At 39.8% G+C, this 15954-nt stretch overlaps 13 protein-coding genes across 13 annotated transcripts, besides 24 other annotated features; 9 read left to right on the top strand and 4 right to left on the bottom strand. All coding sequences in view use genetic code 5, as the record gives it.

The window, feature by feature from the left end:
• Nucleotides 1-13: 13 nt before the first annotated feature.
• Nucleotides 14-83, bottom strand: a tRNA (tRNA-Ser).
• A 148-nt stretch (nucleotides 84-231) lies between these two features.
• Nucleotides 232-294, top strand: a tRNA (tRNA-His).
• A 92-nt stretch (nucleotides 295-386) lies between these two features.
• Nucleotides 387-1067, top strand: COX2 (cytochrome c oxidase subunit II). The gene has a single exon. The coding sequence runs from the start codon at nucleotides 387-389 to the stop codon at nucleotides 1065-1067; it is 681 nt and encodes a 226-aa protein (YP_002427676.1).
• A 6-nt stretch (nucleotides 1068-1073) lies between these two features.
• On the top strand, nucleotides 1074-2609 carry COX1 (cytochrome c oxidase subunit I). The gene has a single exon. It carries the CDS (start codon nucleotides 1074-1076, stop codon nucleotides 2607-2609), a length of 1536 nt encoding a protein of 511 aa, YP_002427675.1.
• A 16-nt stretch (nucleotides 2610-2625) lies between these two features.
• COX3 (cytochrome c oxidase subunit III) lies at nucleotides 2626-3405 on the top strand. The gene has a single exon. It carries the CDS (start codon nucleotides 2626-2628, stop codon nucleotides 3403-3405), a length of 780 nt encoding a protein of 259 aa, YP_002427674.1.
• Nucleotides 3406-3413: 8 nt separating this feature from the next.
• On the top strand, nucleotides 3414-4121 carry ATP6 (ATP synthase F0 subunit 6). Its single transcript has one exon. The coding sequence runs from the start codon at nucleotides 3414-3416 to the stop codon at nucleotides 4119-4121; it is 708 nt and encodes a 235-aa protein (YP_002427673.1).
• A 3-nt stretch (nucleotides 4122-4124) lies between these two features.
• Nucleotides 4125-4187, top strand: a tRNA (tRNA-Asp).
• ATP8 (ATP synthase F0 subunit 8) lies at nucleotides 4188-4337 on the top strand. Its single transcript has one exon. It carries the CDS (start codon nucleotides 4188-4190, stop codon nucleotides 4335-4337), a length of 150 nt encoding a protein of 49 aa, YP_002427672.1.
• A 20-nt stretch (nucleotides 4338-4357) lies between these two features.
• Nucleotides 4358-4654, top strand: ND4L (NADH dehydrogenase subunit 4L). Its single transcript has one exon. It carries the CDS (start codon nucleotides 4358-4360, stop codon nucleotides 4652-4654), a length of 297 nt encoding a protein of 98 aa, YP_002427671.1.
• On the top strand, nucleotides 4647-5993 carry ND4 (NADH dehydrogenase subunit 4). Its single transcript has one exon. It carries the CDS (start codon nucleotides 4647-4649, stop codon nucleotides 5991-5993), a length of 1347 nt encoding a protein of 448 aa, YP_002427670.1.
• Nucleotides 5994-6038: 45 nt separating this feature from the next.
• On the bottom strand, nucleotides 6039-6527 carry ND6 (NADH dehydrogenase subunit 6). Its single transcript has one exon. The coding sequence runs from the start codon at nucleotides 6525-6527 to the stop codon at nucleotides 6039-6041; it is 489 nt and encodes a 162-aa protein (YP_002427669.1).
• A 21-nt stretch (nucleotides 6528-6548) lies between these two features.
• Nucleotides 6549-6609, bottom strand: a tRNA (tRNA-Gly).
• Nucleotides 6610-6621: 12 nt separating this feature from the next.
• On the bottom strand, nucleotides 6622-7518 carry ND1 (NADH dehydrogenase subunit 1). The gene has a single exon. It carries the CDS (start codon nucleotides 7516-7518, stop codon nucleotides 6622-6624), a length of 897 nt encoding a protein of 298 aa, YP_002427668.1.
• Nucleotides 7519-7581, bottom strand: a tRNA (tRNA-Leu).
• Nucleotides 7582-7643, bottom strand: a tRNA (tRNA-Val).
• A 3-nt stretch (nucleotides 7644-7646) lies between these two features.
• Nucleotides 7647-7709, bottom strand: a tRNA (tRNA-Ile).
• A 6-nt stretch (nucleotides 7710-7715) lies between these two features.
• Nucleotides 7716-7779, bottom strand: a tRNA (tRNA-Cys).
• An 11-nt stretch (nucleotides 7780-7790) lies between these two features.
• Nucleotides 7791-7854, bottom strand: a tRNA (tRNA-Gln).
• A 201-nt stretch (nucleotides 7855-8055) lies between these two features.
• Nucleotides 8056-9783, top strand: ND5 (NADH dehydrogenase subunit 5). The gene has a single exon. The coding sequence runs from the start codon at nucleotides 8056-8058 to the stop codon at nucleotides 9781-9783; it is 1728 nt and encodes a 575-aa protein (YP_002427667.1).
• Nucleotides 9784-9819: 36 nt separating this feature from the next.
• Nucleotides 9820-9884, bottom strand: a tRNA (tRNA-Phe).
• Nucleotides 9885-9895: 11 nt separating this feature from the next.
• Nucleotides 9896-11050, bottom strand: CYTB (cytochrome b). The gene has a single exon. It carries the CDS (start codon nucleotides 11048-11050, stop codon nucleotides 9896-9898), a length of 1155 nt encoding a protein of 384 aa, YP_002427666.1.
• Nucleotides 11042-11105, bottom strand: a tRNA (tRNA-Pro).
• An 8-nt stretch (nucleotides 11106-11113) lies between these two features.
• Nucleotides 11114-11172, bottom strand: a tRNA (tRNA-Asn).
• A 15-nt stretch (nucleotides 11173-11187) lies between these two features.
• Nucleotides 11188-11250, bottom strand: a tRNA (tRNA-Leu).
• Nucleotides 11240-12536, bottom strand: an rRNA (l-rRNA).
• Nucleotides 12535-12597, bottom strand: a tRNA (tRNA-Tyr).
• Nucleotides 12598-12600: 3 nt separating this feature from the next.
• Nucleotides 12601-12663, bottom strand: a tRNA (tRNA-Thr).
• Nucleotides 12663-12728, bottom strand: a tRNA (tRNA-Lys).
• Nucleotides 12729-12731: 3 nt separating this feature from the next.
• Nucleotides 12732-13565, bottom strand: an rRNA (s-rRNA).
• A 1-nt stretch (nucleotide 13566) lies between these two features.
• Nucleotides 13567-13628, bottom strand: a tRNA (tRNA-Arg).
• A 4-nt stretch (nucleotides 13629-13632) lies between these two features.
• Nucleotides 13633-13694, bottom strand: a tRNA (tRNA-Trp).
• Nucleotides 13695-14116: 422 nt separating this feature from the next.
• Nucleotides 14117-14180, bottom strand: a tRNA (tRNA-Glu).
• Nucleotides 14181-14214: 34 nt separating this feature from the next.
• Nucleotides 14215-14278, bottom strand: a tRNA (tRNA-Ser).
• A 6-nt stretch (nucleotides 14279-14284) lies between these two features.
• Nucleotides 14285-14349, bottom strand: a tRNA (tRNA-Ala).
• Nucleotides 14350-14451: 102 nt separating this feature from the next.
• Nucleotides 14452-14808, top strand: ND3 (NADH dehydrogenase subunit 3). The gene has a single exon. The coding sequence runs from the start codon at nucleotides 14452-14454 to the stop codon at nucleotides 14806-14808; it is 357 nt and encodes a 118-aa protein (YP_002427665.1).
• Nucleotides 14809-14923: 115 nt separating this feature from the next.
• Nucleotides 14924-14989, bottom strand: a tRNA (tRNA-Met).
• ND2 (NADH dehydrogenase subunit 2) lies at nucleotides 14989-15954 on the bottom strand. The gene has a single exon. It carries the CDS (start codon nucleotides 15952-15954, stop codon nucleotides 14989-14991), a length of 966 nt encoding a protein of 321 aa, YP_002427664.1.

Raw genomic sequence — 15954 nt, 5'->3', positions numbered from 1 at the left:
TAGTGGGTGGGTGTAGAGAAGTGGAAGGAGTTAAACCTCTCTTTATATGGTTAGAAGCCACATATTAGCTCGGCTACTTCTCTTTTGGTTTGATTGTGGTAGTTGTTGGGTTGGTATGTATTTATTTTCTGTTACTTTGTTGTTTACTGGAGATTTTCAAAAAAGCTATAAATTAAGTTTCCGTAATTGGGGGGGGAAAGAAACCATGAGGAAGTTTGAGTTTGGGCTTTATGACGAATAGTTTAAAAAAAATAATAGATTGTGGTTCTATAGATAAGGGTGTCTTTTCGTTAGTTTTATGGGAATTTGAGTAGTTTAGTTATGGTTTGTTTTGCGAAGGATAACACGGTTGATTGTAGACTATGTGGTGTTTTAATGGGTGAAAAATGAGCTTTTGAGGTCAATTGGGGTTTCAAGATAGGTTTAGCGGTTTAGGTTTTGAGTTGAGGTTTTTTCATGACCATGCTATGTTTGTTCTTGTTTTGGTTTCATCTTTTGTTGGTTATATAATGATTTGTTTGTTGAAAAGAAGCTTATCTTCTCGGTTTGTTATGGAAGCTCAGGCACTTGAAGCAGCTTGAACTGTGGTTCCTGGGTTGTTGTTGCTAATTTTAGCTATTCCTTCTGTTCGGTTATTGTATTTGTTGGATGAGGTTGGAGGGCCCGTAGTTAGACTAAAAGCGATTGGGCATCAGTGGTATTGGGAATATGAGTACAGAGATGGGGGTAAGGCAATTGATTTTGATTCTTATATGGTTAGAGGTGCAGATACGGTTGGGGGGGGTTATCGTTTGTTGGAGGTGGATAATCGATGTGTATTTCCTTATGGTGTAGATGGACGAATTCTTGTTAGGTCTGCTGATGTTATTCATGCTTGGGCTCTTCCTTCAATTGGGGTGAAAGTTGATGCCGTTCCTGGTCGGATTAATCAGTTGGGAGTACACTTAATAGCATCTGGGGTGATGTTTGGGCAGTGTAGGGAGATTTGTGGTGTAAACCATTCTTTTATGCCTATTGGGCTGGAGAGAGTTTCTCCGGAGGTGTTTTATTCTTGGTTGGTAAATTAGTTGTATTTGCGGTGATTATGTTCTACGAATCATAAGGATATTGGGACTTTGTATTTATTGTTGGCCTTGTGGTCTGGTTTGATTGGTCTAGCTTTGAGTCTTTTGATTCGAGCAGAGTTGGGTCAGCCTGGAAGTTTGTTGGGAGATGATCAGCTGTATAATGTGATTGTCACTGCTCATGCTTTTATAATGATTTTTTTCTTGGTGATACCTATGATAATTGGGGGTTTTGGTAATTGACTTATTCCACTAATGATTGGGGCTCCTGATATGGCTTTTCCACGTCTTAATAATTTAAGGTTTTGGTTACTTGTGCCGGCTCTTTTTTTGTTGTTGAGGTCTTCTTTGGTTGAGAGGGGTGTTGGGACTGGTTGGACAGTCTATCCTCCTCTGTCTGGAAATGTCGCTCATTCGGGGGCTTCGGTTGATTTAGCTATTTTTTCTTTACATCTTGCTGGTGCTTCTTCTATTTTGGGTGCTATTAACTTCATTTCTACTGTGGGGAATATGCGATCGCCTGGGCTAGTTGCTGAGCGTATTCCTTTGTTTGTGTGGGCTGTGACGGTGACAGCGATTTTATTGGTTGCGGCTTTGCCTGTTTTGGCTGGAGCTATTACGATGTTGCTCACAGATCGTAATTTAAATACATCTTTTTTTGATCCGACAGGTGGGGGGGATCCTATTTTGTATATGCATTTGTTTTGGTTCTTTGGGCATCCTGAAGTGTATATTTTGATTTTACCAGGCTTTGGGATGATTTCGCATATTGTTATGCATTATGCGGGTAAGAAGCAAGTTTTTGGGTATTTGGGTATAGTTTATGCTATTGTTTCTATTGGGGTTTTGGGGTTTATCGTTTGGGCTCATCACATGTTTACTGTTGGAATAGATGTGGACACTCGAGCTTATTTTACTGCTGCCACGATAATTATTGCTGTTCCGACTGGGATTAAGGTGTTTAGGTGGTTAGCGACTATTCACGGGTTTGTAAATAAAACCGAGCCACCTATTTTGTGGGCTCTTGGGTTTATTTTTCTGTTTACCGTAGGGGGGTTGACGGGTATTGTGTTATCTAACTCCTCTTTGGACATTGTATTACACGACACTTATTATGTAGTGGCCCATTTTCATTATGTGTTAAGAATGGGGGCTGTTTTTGCTTTGTTTAGGGCTTTTAGGTATTGGTATCCTTTGATCTCTGGGGTGACCTTTCATGCTGTTTGAAGAAAGGTTCATTTTGTGCTTATGTTTGTTGGGGTTAACTTAACCTTTTTTCCTCAGCATTTTTTAGGGTTAGCAGGTATACCTCGTCGGTATTCGGATTATCCCGATAGGTTTGCGAAGTGGAATGTGGTGTCTTCTTGGGGTTCTTTAATTTCTTTTGTGTCTGTGTTATTATTTATGTTTATGTTGTTAGAGTCTTTTGTTTCTCAACGATCTGTTGTGTGGGGTAGGGCATTGAGTAGGTCTTTTGAGTGGCAAGATGCTAATTTTCCTGCGTCTTTTCACTCTAATAGTCAAATGGCAAAAGTTTTTGTTTAGTTAGTTAAGGAGTTTAATGTTACGTAATCCTTTTCATTTGGTGGAGTTTAGTCCGTGACCTTTTACTGCAGCAGGAGGGGCATTATTTTTGACGGTTGGGTTGGTAAGGTGGTTTCATGGAAAGGGGGTGTCTTTGTTGATGCTTGGGGTTGTAGTGATTGTTTTGACAATGGTTCAGTGATGGCGGGATGTGGTTCGTGAGGGTACTTATCAGGGGTACCATACTAGGTGGGTTAGTATGAATTTGCGCTGAGGGATGGTTTTATTTATTTTTTCTGAGGTGTGCTTTTTTTTTGCTTTTTTTTGGGGATTTTTTCATAGAAGGCTTGTTCCAACGGTGGAGCTTGGTTGTGTGTGACCGCCGGTAGGGATTATGCCGCTGAATCCATTTAAGGTGCCACTTTTGAACACAGCTGTATTGTTAGGCTCTGGGGTGAGGGTTACTTGGGCTCATCATGGGTTAATGGTTGGGAATCGTGAGGAAGCTTTGTATGGTTTAGGTTTGACTGTGTTTTTGGGGGTGTATTTTACTACTCTTCAGTGGGGGGAATACAAAGAGGCTTCTTTTAGAATTGCTGATAGGGTATACGGGTCTACTTTTTTTGTTATGACGGGTTTTCACGGGTTACACGTGTTGATTGGTAGAACTTTTTTGATTGTTTGTCTGATTCGGTGTTATTTGCACCATTTTTCTGTGTCTCATCACTTTGGTTTTGAGGCAGCTGCCTGGTATTGGCATTTTGTTGATGTTGTTTGGATTTTTTTATATTTATGTGTGTATTGGTGAGGTTCGTAGGTAAGTAAATGTTAATGGATATTTTTTCGTCTTTGGATGCTGGAGTGTACTCTAATTTTAGTATGTGGGGGTTTGTTTGATTAACTGGGTTTGTTGGGTTGTTAGTTTGTTTGGTTCAGGTTTGGGTAGGGGGCTCTGGTGTGAGGGCTGTTTTTTACCTATTGCTTGAGTTGATTTCTGGGTTGGTGAAAAGTTGTTCTGGTAAGTTTTTTGGTGGGTTTGTTTTAGGTCAAGCTTCACTTTTTAGGTTGATTTTTATTGTTAATATTTCTGGAATGGTGCCTGATGTTTTTAGTCCAACTAGGCAGTTATCTTTGACTTTTGTTTTGGCTATAACAGTTTGATTTTGTCTTGTTTTTAGGGGTTGGATTTATTCTTGAGGTCGGAGTGCTGGTCAGTTGGTGCCAAGGGGTAGGCCGGTTGGGTTAATCCCTTTGCTTGTTTTAATTGAAAGGGTGAGAGTTTTGATTCGTCCGGTTACTTTGGGGGTTCGGCTGGCCGCTAATATTACTATGGGTCACCTCATATTGCACGTTATTGGCGAGTATGTGGTAGAGTTTTTTTATAGGGTGTCTATTCTTGGAAGGTTGGCGGGTGGTGTGGTAATGCTTGGGTATGTGATTTTTGAGTTTGCTGTGAGGTTCTTACAGGCTTATGTTTTTGTTTTGTTGGTTGGACTTTACTCTTCAGATCATCCGATAGGCGGTAGTCATTAATTAAAAGAATTAGTTAAAGTATAACTTGAATTTGTCGAGTTCATATTGCCTGTGTGGCATTCTTTTATGCCTCAGTTGAGTCCTATGTCTTGAGTTTTAGTTTTTGTTGTTTTTTTGGTGTGTTTTGTTATGTTTGGGGTGATTCTTTGATGGAGGTGTAGTGGGGAGTATAAGGTTGGTGTAAGTAAAAGGTTGCGCAAATTTAAAAAGGTTTAAGTCGAGTAAAATAAGTAAGAATGTGATTATTCCCGGTTGTGGGTGTTGGGGTTATTGGGGTTGTGGTGGGAAGGGTGTGTTTGATGTCTCAGCGGAAAAGGCTTTTTGGGGTCTTGTTGAGAATGGAGGTATTGACTTTAGGTGTTTATGCTGTAGTTTTTGGTGTTGTTTATCACTTAGGCGGACTAAGGAGAGTTTGTTTAATCTTCTTAAGTTTTGGGGTGTGTGAAGCGGCGTTGGGGTTGAGATTGTTGGTTTCTTTGGTTCGTAGAACTGGGAGTGATTACGTGAGGGGTTTGGTTTTGGGGCATTTTTAGTTTGTTTATTATGGGGGGTTTTGTAGGAATAGTTTGTTTTTGTGGACTAAAGGTATTTTGATGAGGTTTTGTTTGGGCTTGCGTTGTTATGTTTTTGGTGAGGTTGGAGTTGTGGTTTAGTTCGTTAGGGTTATCTAGGTGTTGAGGAGAATTGTTAGTTGTTGACAATTTTTCTTTTGGTCTCGTGTCTTTAACTATTTTAGTTTCTGGTCTTAGAATGTTAGCTAGGGTACGAGATGTGGAAAAGAGGGGGAATAGGGGTGTAATGTTTGTCTTTAGGGTTTTAGTGTTAACTTTGGTTCTTGTTTTTTGTTTTAGTGTTGGGTCTTTGTTTAATTTTTATGTTTTGTTTGAGTTTAGACTTATTCCAATTTTATTAATTATTTTGGGGTGAGGGTATCAACCTGAGCGGTTACAGGCCGGAAAATATATGATGTTGTATACTGTTAGTGCTTCTCTTCCCTTGTTGGTTTTAATTCTTTTGGTGTTGAGGAAGGAGGGGTCTGTTTTTTGGGGTTTTAGGCACTTTAGGGTAGAGTGGAGTTGGTTGGTAGCTGTTTGTGCTTCGTTAGCTTTTTTGGTTAAATTGCCTATTTATGGGTTTCATTTATGGTTGCCGAAGGCTCATGTAGAGGCGCCGGTGGCTGGGTCTATGATTTTGGCTGGTGTTTTGTTGAAGTTGGGTGGGTATGGGTTGGTTCGATTTTTTTATTCTCTTGGGTTGTGTAGGTCTTTGGTTGTTTCGGGGATTTTTTGCTTGGGTCTAGGTGGTGGGGTTGTTGCCAGAATAGTTTGTTTTGCTCAGAATGATGTAAAAGCCTTGGTGGCTTATTCTTCTGTGGGTCATATGAGCTTAGTTCTTGGTGGGGTGTACTCGAACACTGATTGAGGGTGATTGGGGTGTCTAGTAATAATACTTGCTCATGGGTTGTGTTCTTCTGGAATGTTTTTTTTGGCAAGTGAAACTTATAAGACTTATAGTACTCGGAGTTTGTATCTTATTAAGGGGGGATTGGTGGTTATTCCTGGTGTTGCTTTGTGTTGGTTTTTGGTGTGTGCTATTAATATAGCTGCTCCACCTTCTTTAAACTTGTGGGGTGAGTTGATGTTGGGGATTTCTGTTTTGAGGTATTCTAGGGTATTTGCTTTTTTTACGGGGGTTATAACTTTTTTGAGAGGTTTATATTCTTGGTATGTGTATTCTGTCACACAGCATGGTCAATGTCCGGTGTGGGTGCGTAGTGGGGTTATGGTAGAAGAGTTTGTTAATTATGTTGTGTGCTTTGTGTTAGTGTTGAGATTAGGGGTGAGGGGTGTTAGGCTGATGGCTTTGTCTTAATAATGTTTAATATGAGTTTATTCAGTTGAGTATAAAAAGTTATTTTTAGAGGTAGGGGCGTAACGCTCCACTTTTAGGCTTGCAAAGTTTTACCCTTGCTACTATAGTAAATAGTAGTGTGCAAGCCAGGAGAATTACACACGCAGTTCCATTTTGTGTATACAAGGATCTAAGGGTTTGAGTTAGGTTGTTGATTCTTAATTCGAGATCTGAGTTAGTTTGATAGTTTGGGATAAATCTAAGTTCTTTAGAAAACACTAGAGTGAGGCCGGTTAAAATAATGGGTATTAATTGGTTGTTTAGGGAAAATGTTGTGTTGGGTGAGAGTGATGCAATGTAGGCAAATATTACTAGTATCCCCCCGATAAAAATAAAAAATAGCATGTAGGCATATCACGGGCTGGATATTCTAATTAGTGTGCAGCTGATAAAGGCTAATAGTAAGACTATTATGCCTAATGATAGTGGGTGTATGGGAAGAGTTATTGTAAGTACTGAGTATAGTCACAGGGTTGATAAAACTAAAAGTGTAATTACGCATAGCGAAGCTATTGTTATGTTGGCCAAAATTGGACTTTTTGCTTGGAAGGCAATTGTACTACTATACTATCAACATATTGTTTATAGTCTAGATATACAGAAATGGGATTAAGGCTGAAATGGTCGCCAGACTTACGGGTAAAAAGGCTTTTCAGGCTATTGCCATAAGAAGGTCATATCGGTAGCGGGGGAGGGTGGCTCGAGCCCACAAGAAAAGAATTGCTGTTGGGATTGAGACCATTAAGGTGCCCGTTAGTAGGCATGACGTTAGTAGTCTTATGAAGAGAATATTGCTGTATTCGGCCATAAATAAAAAGGCAAATCCAGCTCCTCCGTATTCTACGTTAAAGCCTGAAACTAGTTCTGACTCGCCTTCGGCGAAGTCGAATGGGGCTCGGTTTGTTTCTGCTAAAATTACTACGGCCCATATAGCGCCGAGGGGAAAGAATAGTATAATGGTTGGTATCGAAAAATTGACTAGACGAATAGATGTTATGTCTATCTGCCTTGCCAGATAAAGAAAAAAAATAATGATTAAGGTCATAGTGACTTCGTAAGAGATGGTTTGGGCCATGGCCCGAACAGCCCCGAGTAAAGCATATTTAGAGTTTGAGGATCAACCGGCTATTAGGGTTGTGTAGACTGTTAGTGAGGAGATGCAAAGAAATAAGAGTATTCCAAGGGTTATTTGGGATGATGTTATAAAAGAAGGGAATAATTGCCATAATCTGAGGGCTAGGATAAGTATAGTTGTGGGGGTAAGAACAAAAGGAAGGAAGTTAGAAGATAGGGGCATGACCCACTCTTTTACGAATAGTTTTAGGGCATCAGCTAAGGGTTGAGGAATGCCCATGATTCCAACTTTATTAGGGCCTTTTCGAATTTGGAAGTAGCCGAGAGCTTTACGCTCTAACAAGGTGAAAAAAGCTACAGCCAGTAAGATTAGTAAATATGTAATAAAGGTAGAGACTACGTGTTGGACGATTAGTAAAGGGAGTAGACTCCCTGATCAGAGCTTAAATCTGAGGCATTTTTCTGCCACTTCACTTCAAAAAGGGCCTAAACCTTTTGTCCGGTGTAAGCGGGCTGTAATCTATATACTACTTTTTGTAGAAGTATCAAGGCATGGCCTATAGTCTACCTCATCAGGATAGTCCGTTCATCCGGCGTGATACCTGGGGTATGCCTTGGCTATTGCTTTGGTAAAGTTGCAGTTTACAGTAATTAGGTTATATACTACAAGACAAGTGTTGTGTATTGAAAGCGGAGTATCAACTCCACTTAATGATTCAAATTCATTTGTGCTAATCACTGGCTTTCAGTTTTGTAGTCATAGTTAGTTTATTTATAGTTTATTTGTGGTATTTTTATAATTAACTTATCAATAATAGGTGAGGAAGCAGAAAGCTTATACACAAAGGCTTAGATTTAAACGGATAAATAGCCAAGGAACAGGGAATAGGGTACTGAGGTTTGGTTATTTGTTGAAGATTGCTTATGTGGTAGGTGTTCCAAGTACTGGGTGAAGGCTTTGAAATTTTTAGGGGCTCCCTTGTTATCTTCAATTTTTTTAATTTTTCTTAGGGTTTTTTTGTGGGTATTTGGGTTTTGTGGGGTTGTTTATGAGGGAGAAAGTTTTATTCTTGAGTGACAGTTTTTTCATCTATGCGGTAGGGATTGAACTTTACCTATTATTGTGGATTATATTAGAGTAATTTTTTCTTGCTTTGTGTGTTTGATCTCCAGATCGGTATGCTTGTTTAGGGTGTCTTATATGGAGGGAGAGGTGTTTATACGACGATTTATGTTGTTGATTATGGGTTTTGTTGGGTCAATAAATTTGTTAATTTTTGTGCCAAGCCTAGTTACGGTCCTTTTAGGGTGGGATGGTTTGGGGATTGTGTCTTTTGCGCTAGTTATTTATTATCAAAATAAAAAGTCCTTGGCTGCTGGAATACTAACTGTGTTGGTCAATCGTATTGGTGATGCTTTGCTAATCTTGTCGATTTGTTTTCTGGTGAACTGAGGCGATTGACGTTTCGGGTATGGGTTGTATGGTAGTTTTGGGGTGTTGATTTGTTTTTTAGTGGTGGTTGGGGCCATGACTAAGAGAGCTCAAATTCCTTTCTCTGCTTGGTTACCGGCAGCGATAGCTGCCCCTACTCCAGTATCAGCTTTGGTACATTCGTCTACTCTAGTTACTGCCGGTGTTTATTTGGTTATTCGGTTTTATAGTACTTTGGTCGAGAGGGAGAGGGTTTTGTGGTTCATAAGAAAAGTTGGGGGGGTTACCTTGTTGATGGCTGGACTAAGGGCTTGTTTTGAGGTAGACTTAAAGAAAATTATTGCTCTGTCGACTCTTAGACAACTTGGTCTTATGGTGTTTACAGTGGGAGTTGGTTACCCAACTGTTGCTGTTTTTCATCTGTTTACTCATGCTCTTTTTAAGGCTTTATTGTTTTTGTGTGCTGGGTCAGTTATTCATTCGACTGTGGACACGCAAGATGGGCGTATTTTAGGTAGGATTAATCATCTGCTTCCTTTTAGAAGTGGGTGTTTGGTTTTAAGAAGTGCCGCTTTATGCGGAATACCTTTTCTTAGGGGGTTTTATTCTAAGGACTTAATTTTGGAAGGAGCTTTTAGCGGATTCAGTGGGGTTTTGGAGATAGGTGTTGTATTGGTGGGTGCAGGTCTTAGTTTGGTATATAGTTTGCGGATTGTGTTAATGGGGGTGTTTGGCGAGAGTTTTGGTAATCCGTTAATTTCCTTTTCGGTTGAGAGAGGTTATGTGGTAGTTTCTATTGTGGTTTTATCTGTTGGGGCGGTTTTGGGGGGGTGAGCTTTACAGAGAGTTTGGGTGTCTGTAAATGGGTTTGACTTGGTTGGGGGTTTCGGGAAAGTGGTTATTGGGGTTGTTACATTTGTAGGGTTAGTGTATTTAGCTGTCTTTAGTTTGAGTGTGAGGAGTGTTAAGCCAAGGGTTGTTAATAAAATTAAGCGGTTTTGTTCTAGGATGTGGTTTATGGGCCTAATTTCTGGCAGATTGGTGGCTGGTATTGGGCTAAAGGGTGGTGCGTTTATGCATCTGCATTTGGATCAGGGTTGGATAGAGATTATGGGAGGGCAGGGTGTATTTAAGATTTTAGGTAAGGGGATTAAGTTATCTTATTTTGTGCAAGGTAACAGATTATTAGTGTTTGTACGTGTGTTTTTCATTTTTTTAATTTTTCTTTTTGTGTTTCTATTTTAGTTATTATATGGATGTGTTTTTATGGGGATGAGAAGTTGGAGAAAGGGTGAATATCCCTTTTTAACATTTTCAGTGTTATGTTTTATTTAAACTATTTATCCGTAAATGGGTTTTACTTATCAGAAAAAACCAGGAAGTCTCACATTTTTGTAATCACTGGCAATAATATAAAATATATGAAATATAAAGCAGAGAAAGTTTGGCCAACCCAGATAAACGGGTCTTCTACTGGTTGTTTTCCAATTCAGGTTAAGATTAAAAAAGTTCCAACGAATAGTCAAAATAGACCTTGGTTAAAGGGGTAGAAAGAGTTGGAGCGCATGGTATTAACGTGGATTAGCGGCATAAAAGCCAAAATTAGAATAGATATTACAAGGGCAATGACTCCCCCTAATTTATTGGGGATAGAGCGCAGGATTGCATAAGCAAAGAGAAAGTACCACTCTGGTTGAATATGGATGGGGGTTCTCAGCGGGTTTGCTGTAATAAAGTTTTCAGGGTCTGTTAAGAGGTTTGGGGAAAAGCAGCAGATTGTTGCCAATAGGCCAAGAAGAATGATGAAGCCAACGGTGTCTTTTACCGTATAGTAGACATGGAATGGAATAAGTCTGGTGCTTGAGGAAATCCCTAGGGGATTGTTGGACCCTGTTTCGTGTAGGAAAAGAAGATGAATAACAGCAAGAGCTATGATGACAAACGGCAGAACAAAGTGGAGTACAAAGAATCGATTCAGGGTTGCATTGGATACGGAGAATCCGCCCCACAATCAGTAAACTAAGGTTCTTCCTACATATGGGACTGCTGATAGTAGGTTGGTAATTACAGTAGCACCCCAGAAAGATATTTGGCCCCATGGGAGTACATAACCTAGAAAAGCTGTTGCTATTGTTAAAAATATTAAAACAACTCCGATATTTCAGGTTTCTTTGGCTAGGTAGGATCCGTAGTACATCCCACGACCAGAGTGTAGATAGATACACACAAAAAAGAATGAAGCCCCATTTGCATGGATGGTGCGTATAAGTCAACCGTAGTTCACATCTCGTGAGATGTGGGAGACTGAGTAAAAAGCAAGGTCTACGTTGGGTGTATAGTGTATAGCAAGAAAGAGGCCTGTGATAACTTGTGTGCCAAGACATAGGCCTAGCAGAGACCCAAAATTTCACCAGGTAGATAGGTTTACTGGGGCTGGAAGATCATAAAGCGAGTTGTTCAATACTTTAATGAGAGGATGGGTTTTTCGTGTTGGCAGCTTGATTCAGAAAATTAGAAACCTAAATCTAAAACTCCCAAAGTTTTTGTTTTGTATAAACTATTTTCTGGGTAGGGCAGGTGAGTTTTCACTACAAGTTAGGTAACAGCTAACTGCTAAGGCACAGCTTCTCCCCTTGTGTAAAGGTCTAATGGCGAGTAAGTGGTTACTTATTTATTGATCCTAAGTCAATGGTATTTTTATACTAACTCGCTAAACTTTTAGGGTTATTGCTGTGAATTTGTTTTATATAAAATGCTTTTATTGTGTGCATCTCTTGGGGTCCTTTCGTACAATCAAGAATAGTGTTTATAAAGGAGATAGAAACCAACCTAGCTTGCGCCGGTCTTAACTCAGCTCGTGTAAGGGTATGATAGTCGAACAGACTATCCTATCATAGCGGTTGCACTATTGTGGATAACCTTAAGCCAACATCGAGGTCGCAAACCCAACTTTCGATGTGTACTCTTGAGTTGGATTACGCTGTTATCCCCGGGGTAACTTCTTTTTGGTCTTTATCGAATTTTGGATCATTTCTGCTAGAAATCGGAAGCTTGGTGGTTCCGAGATTGCCCCAATCAAACCTTTGGTCTTTTGTGCTTCTGGGCAGGGGAGTGGGAGAAGGTAAAGTTCCGCGGGGTCTTTTCGTCTTCCTTCATTATCTAAGTCTTTTCACTTAGACGAAAAGTTTTTTTAGTGTATAAGGTACAGGTGTTCCTAGTCTTGCCATTCACTGGCCTCCAATTGAGAGGCTATTTATTACGCTACCTTAGCACGCTCACGCTAACGCGGCCGTTTAAAGTTTTCACTGGGCAGGCATTATCTTTTATGTGTTGTGGTCAAAAGACGATGTTTTTGGTAAACAGGCAGAGAACTTATTTGCCGAGTTCGCTTTATACAGATAGGATTAATATCTATTGTGGTTCTATTCTTTTTAGTTTTTTGAAAGCAGTTGTTTTAATACTAATAAAATGCCTGTTTATTAATGTGTGGAATTTTACATTAAATTTCCTTAAGGTAAAATGCAAACTTTATATTGTTGTGTTTGGTGTAGATTAACTAGAACGTTGTTGGGTGGCTGATTTTAAGCCTACGTTTCGAGGGGGGGAGTTCTTGTATTTTGTAAGTCCTCTAGAGCTAATCCTCAAGAGGTTGGCACTTATAGATAGTTAGGTGGAGAGTTATTCTATAAAGTAGCACTATGATGCTTTTTAGGAAAAGCCAGCTATCTAACTATATGAAAGGCTTGTTACTTCTACTAAAAGTTAGTCTGACCAATTGTGAAACATTGGCTTTTAAGGTCTAGTAGCTCATAGTTGTTCGGGAGTTTAAAGCTTTAAGGTTGTGTTGCTTCTCCATGATGCGAAAGGGACAAGGAATTAGCTTTTCTTGGTAGAGCAAAGTGGAAGTCCTTGCGGTTTTAGGTGGGAAGGTTTTTAGAAAATACTGTGTGATGTGGGGGTTTCCTTTAATTTTTAGAAGTTTGTTTCAATCTAAGCATGCAAAGGGAGTGATCCGTATAAAGAGCTACAATCTTTTGCCTGTGTCTCGGCCACTTTGCTTAATAGCCTTGGGGAAGGTTCCTGTCTTTGGTTTACAAGACCAATGCTTATTAGCTTCTCAAGGCTATCCTGAAGTTCAGTGACTGTAATCGAGTTAAAAGCTCGATGCCTGTGTCTCGGCCATCATGGATGTGATAGGGGCAATTTCCATTACCCCTACTATGTTACGACTTATCCGACTTTACTGCCGGAGTGACGGGCGATTTGTGCGCGCTTAAGTTCTTGTTCAGGCTAGTATTGTGAATTAAAGCCTTACTTTCAAGTCCTCCTTTGCTAAGGTTTTTAGGCTTAGGGCTGGTAGTGTGTTTATTTGTATCCCATGAATCCGCTTTTCATTGGCTGTATGTCACCTGAATTATGGAGAGTGGTCTCCATTGCTTCCTTTTAAATCTTTTTTGAGCAAGCTTAAACGGCCATACACAAGCTAAAACACGAGAAAAGCTTGGGTTTTCGTGGATTATCGAATTAAGACACAGGATCCCCTGATGAGGAGTTAAGCACCGCCACATTGTTTGAGGTTTAAGCTTTCGCTTGTAGTGTTCTTTTTGTTGGGCCACACAATAATCGGGTATCTAATCCGAGTTTTGAAGCTGTGGTTTGTTGGATTGTGGTGTAGTAGGGCTGGTTTGGGTTTAGTTATAATTTACTTTTTACATAAAAAGTTGAATTTAAAGCCTGTAGTTAATCCCTTATTTGAGAGAGTTAGTTTGAGGTAGTGGTATAACCGCGACTGCTGGCACCACTTTTGTCACCTCTGTTATTCTTGTTTTCTAAGGCCTAGTTTCCTAGCTAGCATAATATAGAACATTGGTGTTGTGAGGTGAGCCTTAGACCGTATAAGGTCCTAGATTAGAGATTAATTTAGCTTGTTAAAAGGGTATTTAAAACTAATCTGTGTTGCACAGTGCGTGTGGGCTACCATATGTAGTTTGATTGGAATAACTAACTTGGTACTTCAATGAAATATTTAAAACAAGGGTAAATTGTACCTCTTTATGGGCCGAAACCATAACACCTTTGGTTTCTTGTTTGTTGTAGAGATTGACTTTTATCAATTAAAGCTTTGAAGGCTATGAGTTTTCTTAACTTAAATCTCTGGGGTCTTATGGCGAGTTTGAGAGACTTAATTGCTTAAAGTGTTTGTGGGTTCGGGTCTAGAGTGATGTTGACTGTACAACTAAGTTTGAAAGTTGTTTGCTGGTAACGGGCGTATAAGTTAACTCTTCTTGGGTTGTGGGGAAGGGTTGTTAGGGGCAGTTTGGGAGATGTTTGTGTGGCCAGGGCTGGCTACTAAGTTGTGATTGTTGCTAGTTGTGGATGATGGCGTATCCCCTGAGCCATTGGTTGTAGTTTTTTGTCTTTCTCCGGCTATTTCTGGGTCGGTTGCCGAGGCTTCTAGTCTAAGGAAGTCGTGGTAGGCTGATAATGTTGTGAATATTAGAAAGGTGATAAGTAAAAGAGTTAAGGTTAGAAGGGTTGTTAACAATAGCTTTAGGTTTTTGGGTGTTTGTTTTAGGGTGACCAAGTGCACTTTGTGCTCTTTTGACGTGAAAAGTCAATGTGCAAGTAAACACTTAATTAGCGATCTTTTTTTTTTGGGGGGGGGGGGGTGTTGGTAAAAGGATAAGTGAGTCGAACACTTTCTGTTTGATTTCAAGGCAAATATTCTCCGAGGTCCTTTAAATGTAAGTTCTGGAATTTTGAGTCAATGGTTGATTGCAAATCAAATCTTTTTGTTTAAAGTACAGAACTTTACTGATTTTATTTAGTTTAGTAGATATTTTGTGGTAGTTAATAAATAACTTTTGTATAATGGGTAAGGGGGGTACTTAGTAGTATTACCTTTGTGGGTAAATGGAAAAAGTGGTGGTAAGGCTATTGCTGTCCGTGTTTTTAGGGTTTGTTTTGTTGTTTGTTGGTTTGTTTTTAGGGGTATGTTTTTTTGTGGGTCGTGAGAAATCTAGCCCATTTGAGTGTGGGTTTGACCCTATTGGATCTTCGCGAGTTCCTTTTTCTTTGCGGTTTTTTTTGTTAGCTGTTATTTTTGTTGTTTTTGACGTTGAGATTGTTTTATTGTTTCCTGCTGTGATGGTGGTAGGGAGGTCTTGGGTATGGGTTGGAGGTTATGTTATGTTGTTAGTGTTTTTAGTTTTGCTTTTTGTGGGGGTTATTCACGAGTGGCGTGAGGGGTCTCTGGAGTGAGAGAGGTAGAGGGCTTTTGGTTAGATCATTTGTATATACCAAGAAACTTTTTTCTTGATAAAGTTGTGTAAGTGGCAAGGGGGCTTGATAATTGACATGCGAGTGGTTCGGGTGTTAGTTGGACTAGTAGGGAGAGTGTATCTATTTTTGGGTTATGAGCCCAACAGCTTGTAGGTTAGCTTACCCTACCTAGAAAAGAGATAGGAGGAGAGATAGTGGCAGGGTTTGGGACAAGAAGAATATAATTAGAGGTTTGGAGATTATTTGGGCTTTGGTTAAACGTATTTTTGTTATTTCTATCAGCGGAGAGAAGGTTAAGGATAAATAAAAGAATAGGCTTACCAGAGCACCTAGGATTAGGCCTGAGATAATAAATAGTCTAGCTTTTGTGTGGTAGAGAACTAGGAGTTTTATTATAAAACCGGCGAATGGTGGTAATCCACCAAGTGAGAGGATTCTTACGGCTAGCAGGAATGAGTTGAAAGGTTGTTCCAAAGAGAACAGTTGTTTATGGAGTTTTGTGTATTTGTTGATAAGGCATGTGTAGAGTGAGACATTAATTAAAACGTATATTAAAATATAGGCTATTAAAGTTGGAGCACTGCCTACGATACTAGTTAGTATTCATCCTGTGTGTGCGATTGAGGAGTATGTTAACAGTGCTCGGATATCTGTTTGGTTTAGGCCACCAATTCCCCCTCATACTGCTCTAATTAGTGCGATAGGAAGAACTCTTGGTACGAGGTTTGGGTCGAGGGAGTTGATGGCAAAGATTGGGGCAATTTTTTGCCATGTTAGCAGGATAAAAGCTGGGGATAGTGAGAGGCCAGCTATTACGGGAGGAAATCAGAAATGGAGTGGTGCTGCTCCGAGTTTTAGGCATATCGCAATCGGCATTAAGATTTGTAAGTCGTTCAGGTAAGTGGAGGCTACGGCTGAAGTGATAAAGAGGGTTGATCCTAGTGATTGGGGTACTAGGTATTTTACTATTGTTTCTGACTCGTTTGGGGTTTCTTTTAGCATTATTAGCGGAATGAACCCTAACATGTTAATCTCTAAGCCAATTCAAGTTATTAACCAGTTTGAGGAAGACAGTACTATGCAAGTTCTTCTAACTATTAGAAATAAGAATAAGAATTTGTGCGGGGATTTCAT

This window comes from Hyriopsis cumingii, mitochondrion (genome assembly GCF_028554795.1).
Source record: "Hyriopsis cumingii mitochondrion, complete genome".
NCBI lineage: Eukaryota > Metazoa > Mollusca > Bivalvia > Unionida > Unionidae > Sinohyriopsis > Sinohyriopsis cumingii.
The sequence above is the reverse complement of the archived record's forward strand: the minus strand, read 5'-3'. Positions and strand labels throughout refer to the sequence as shown.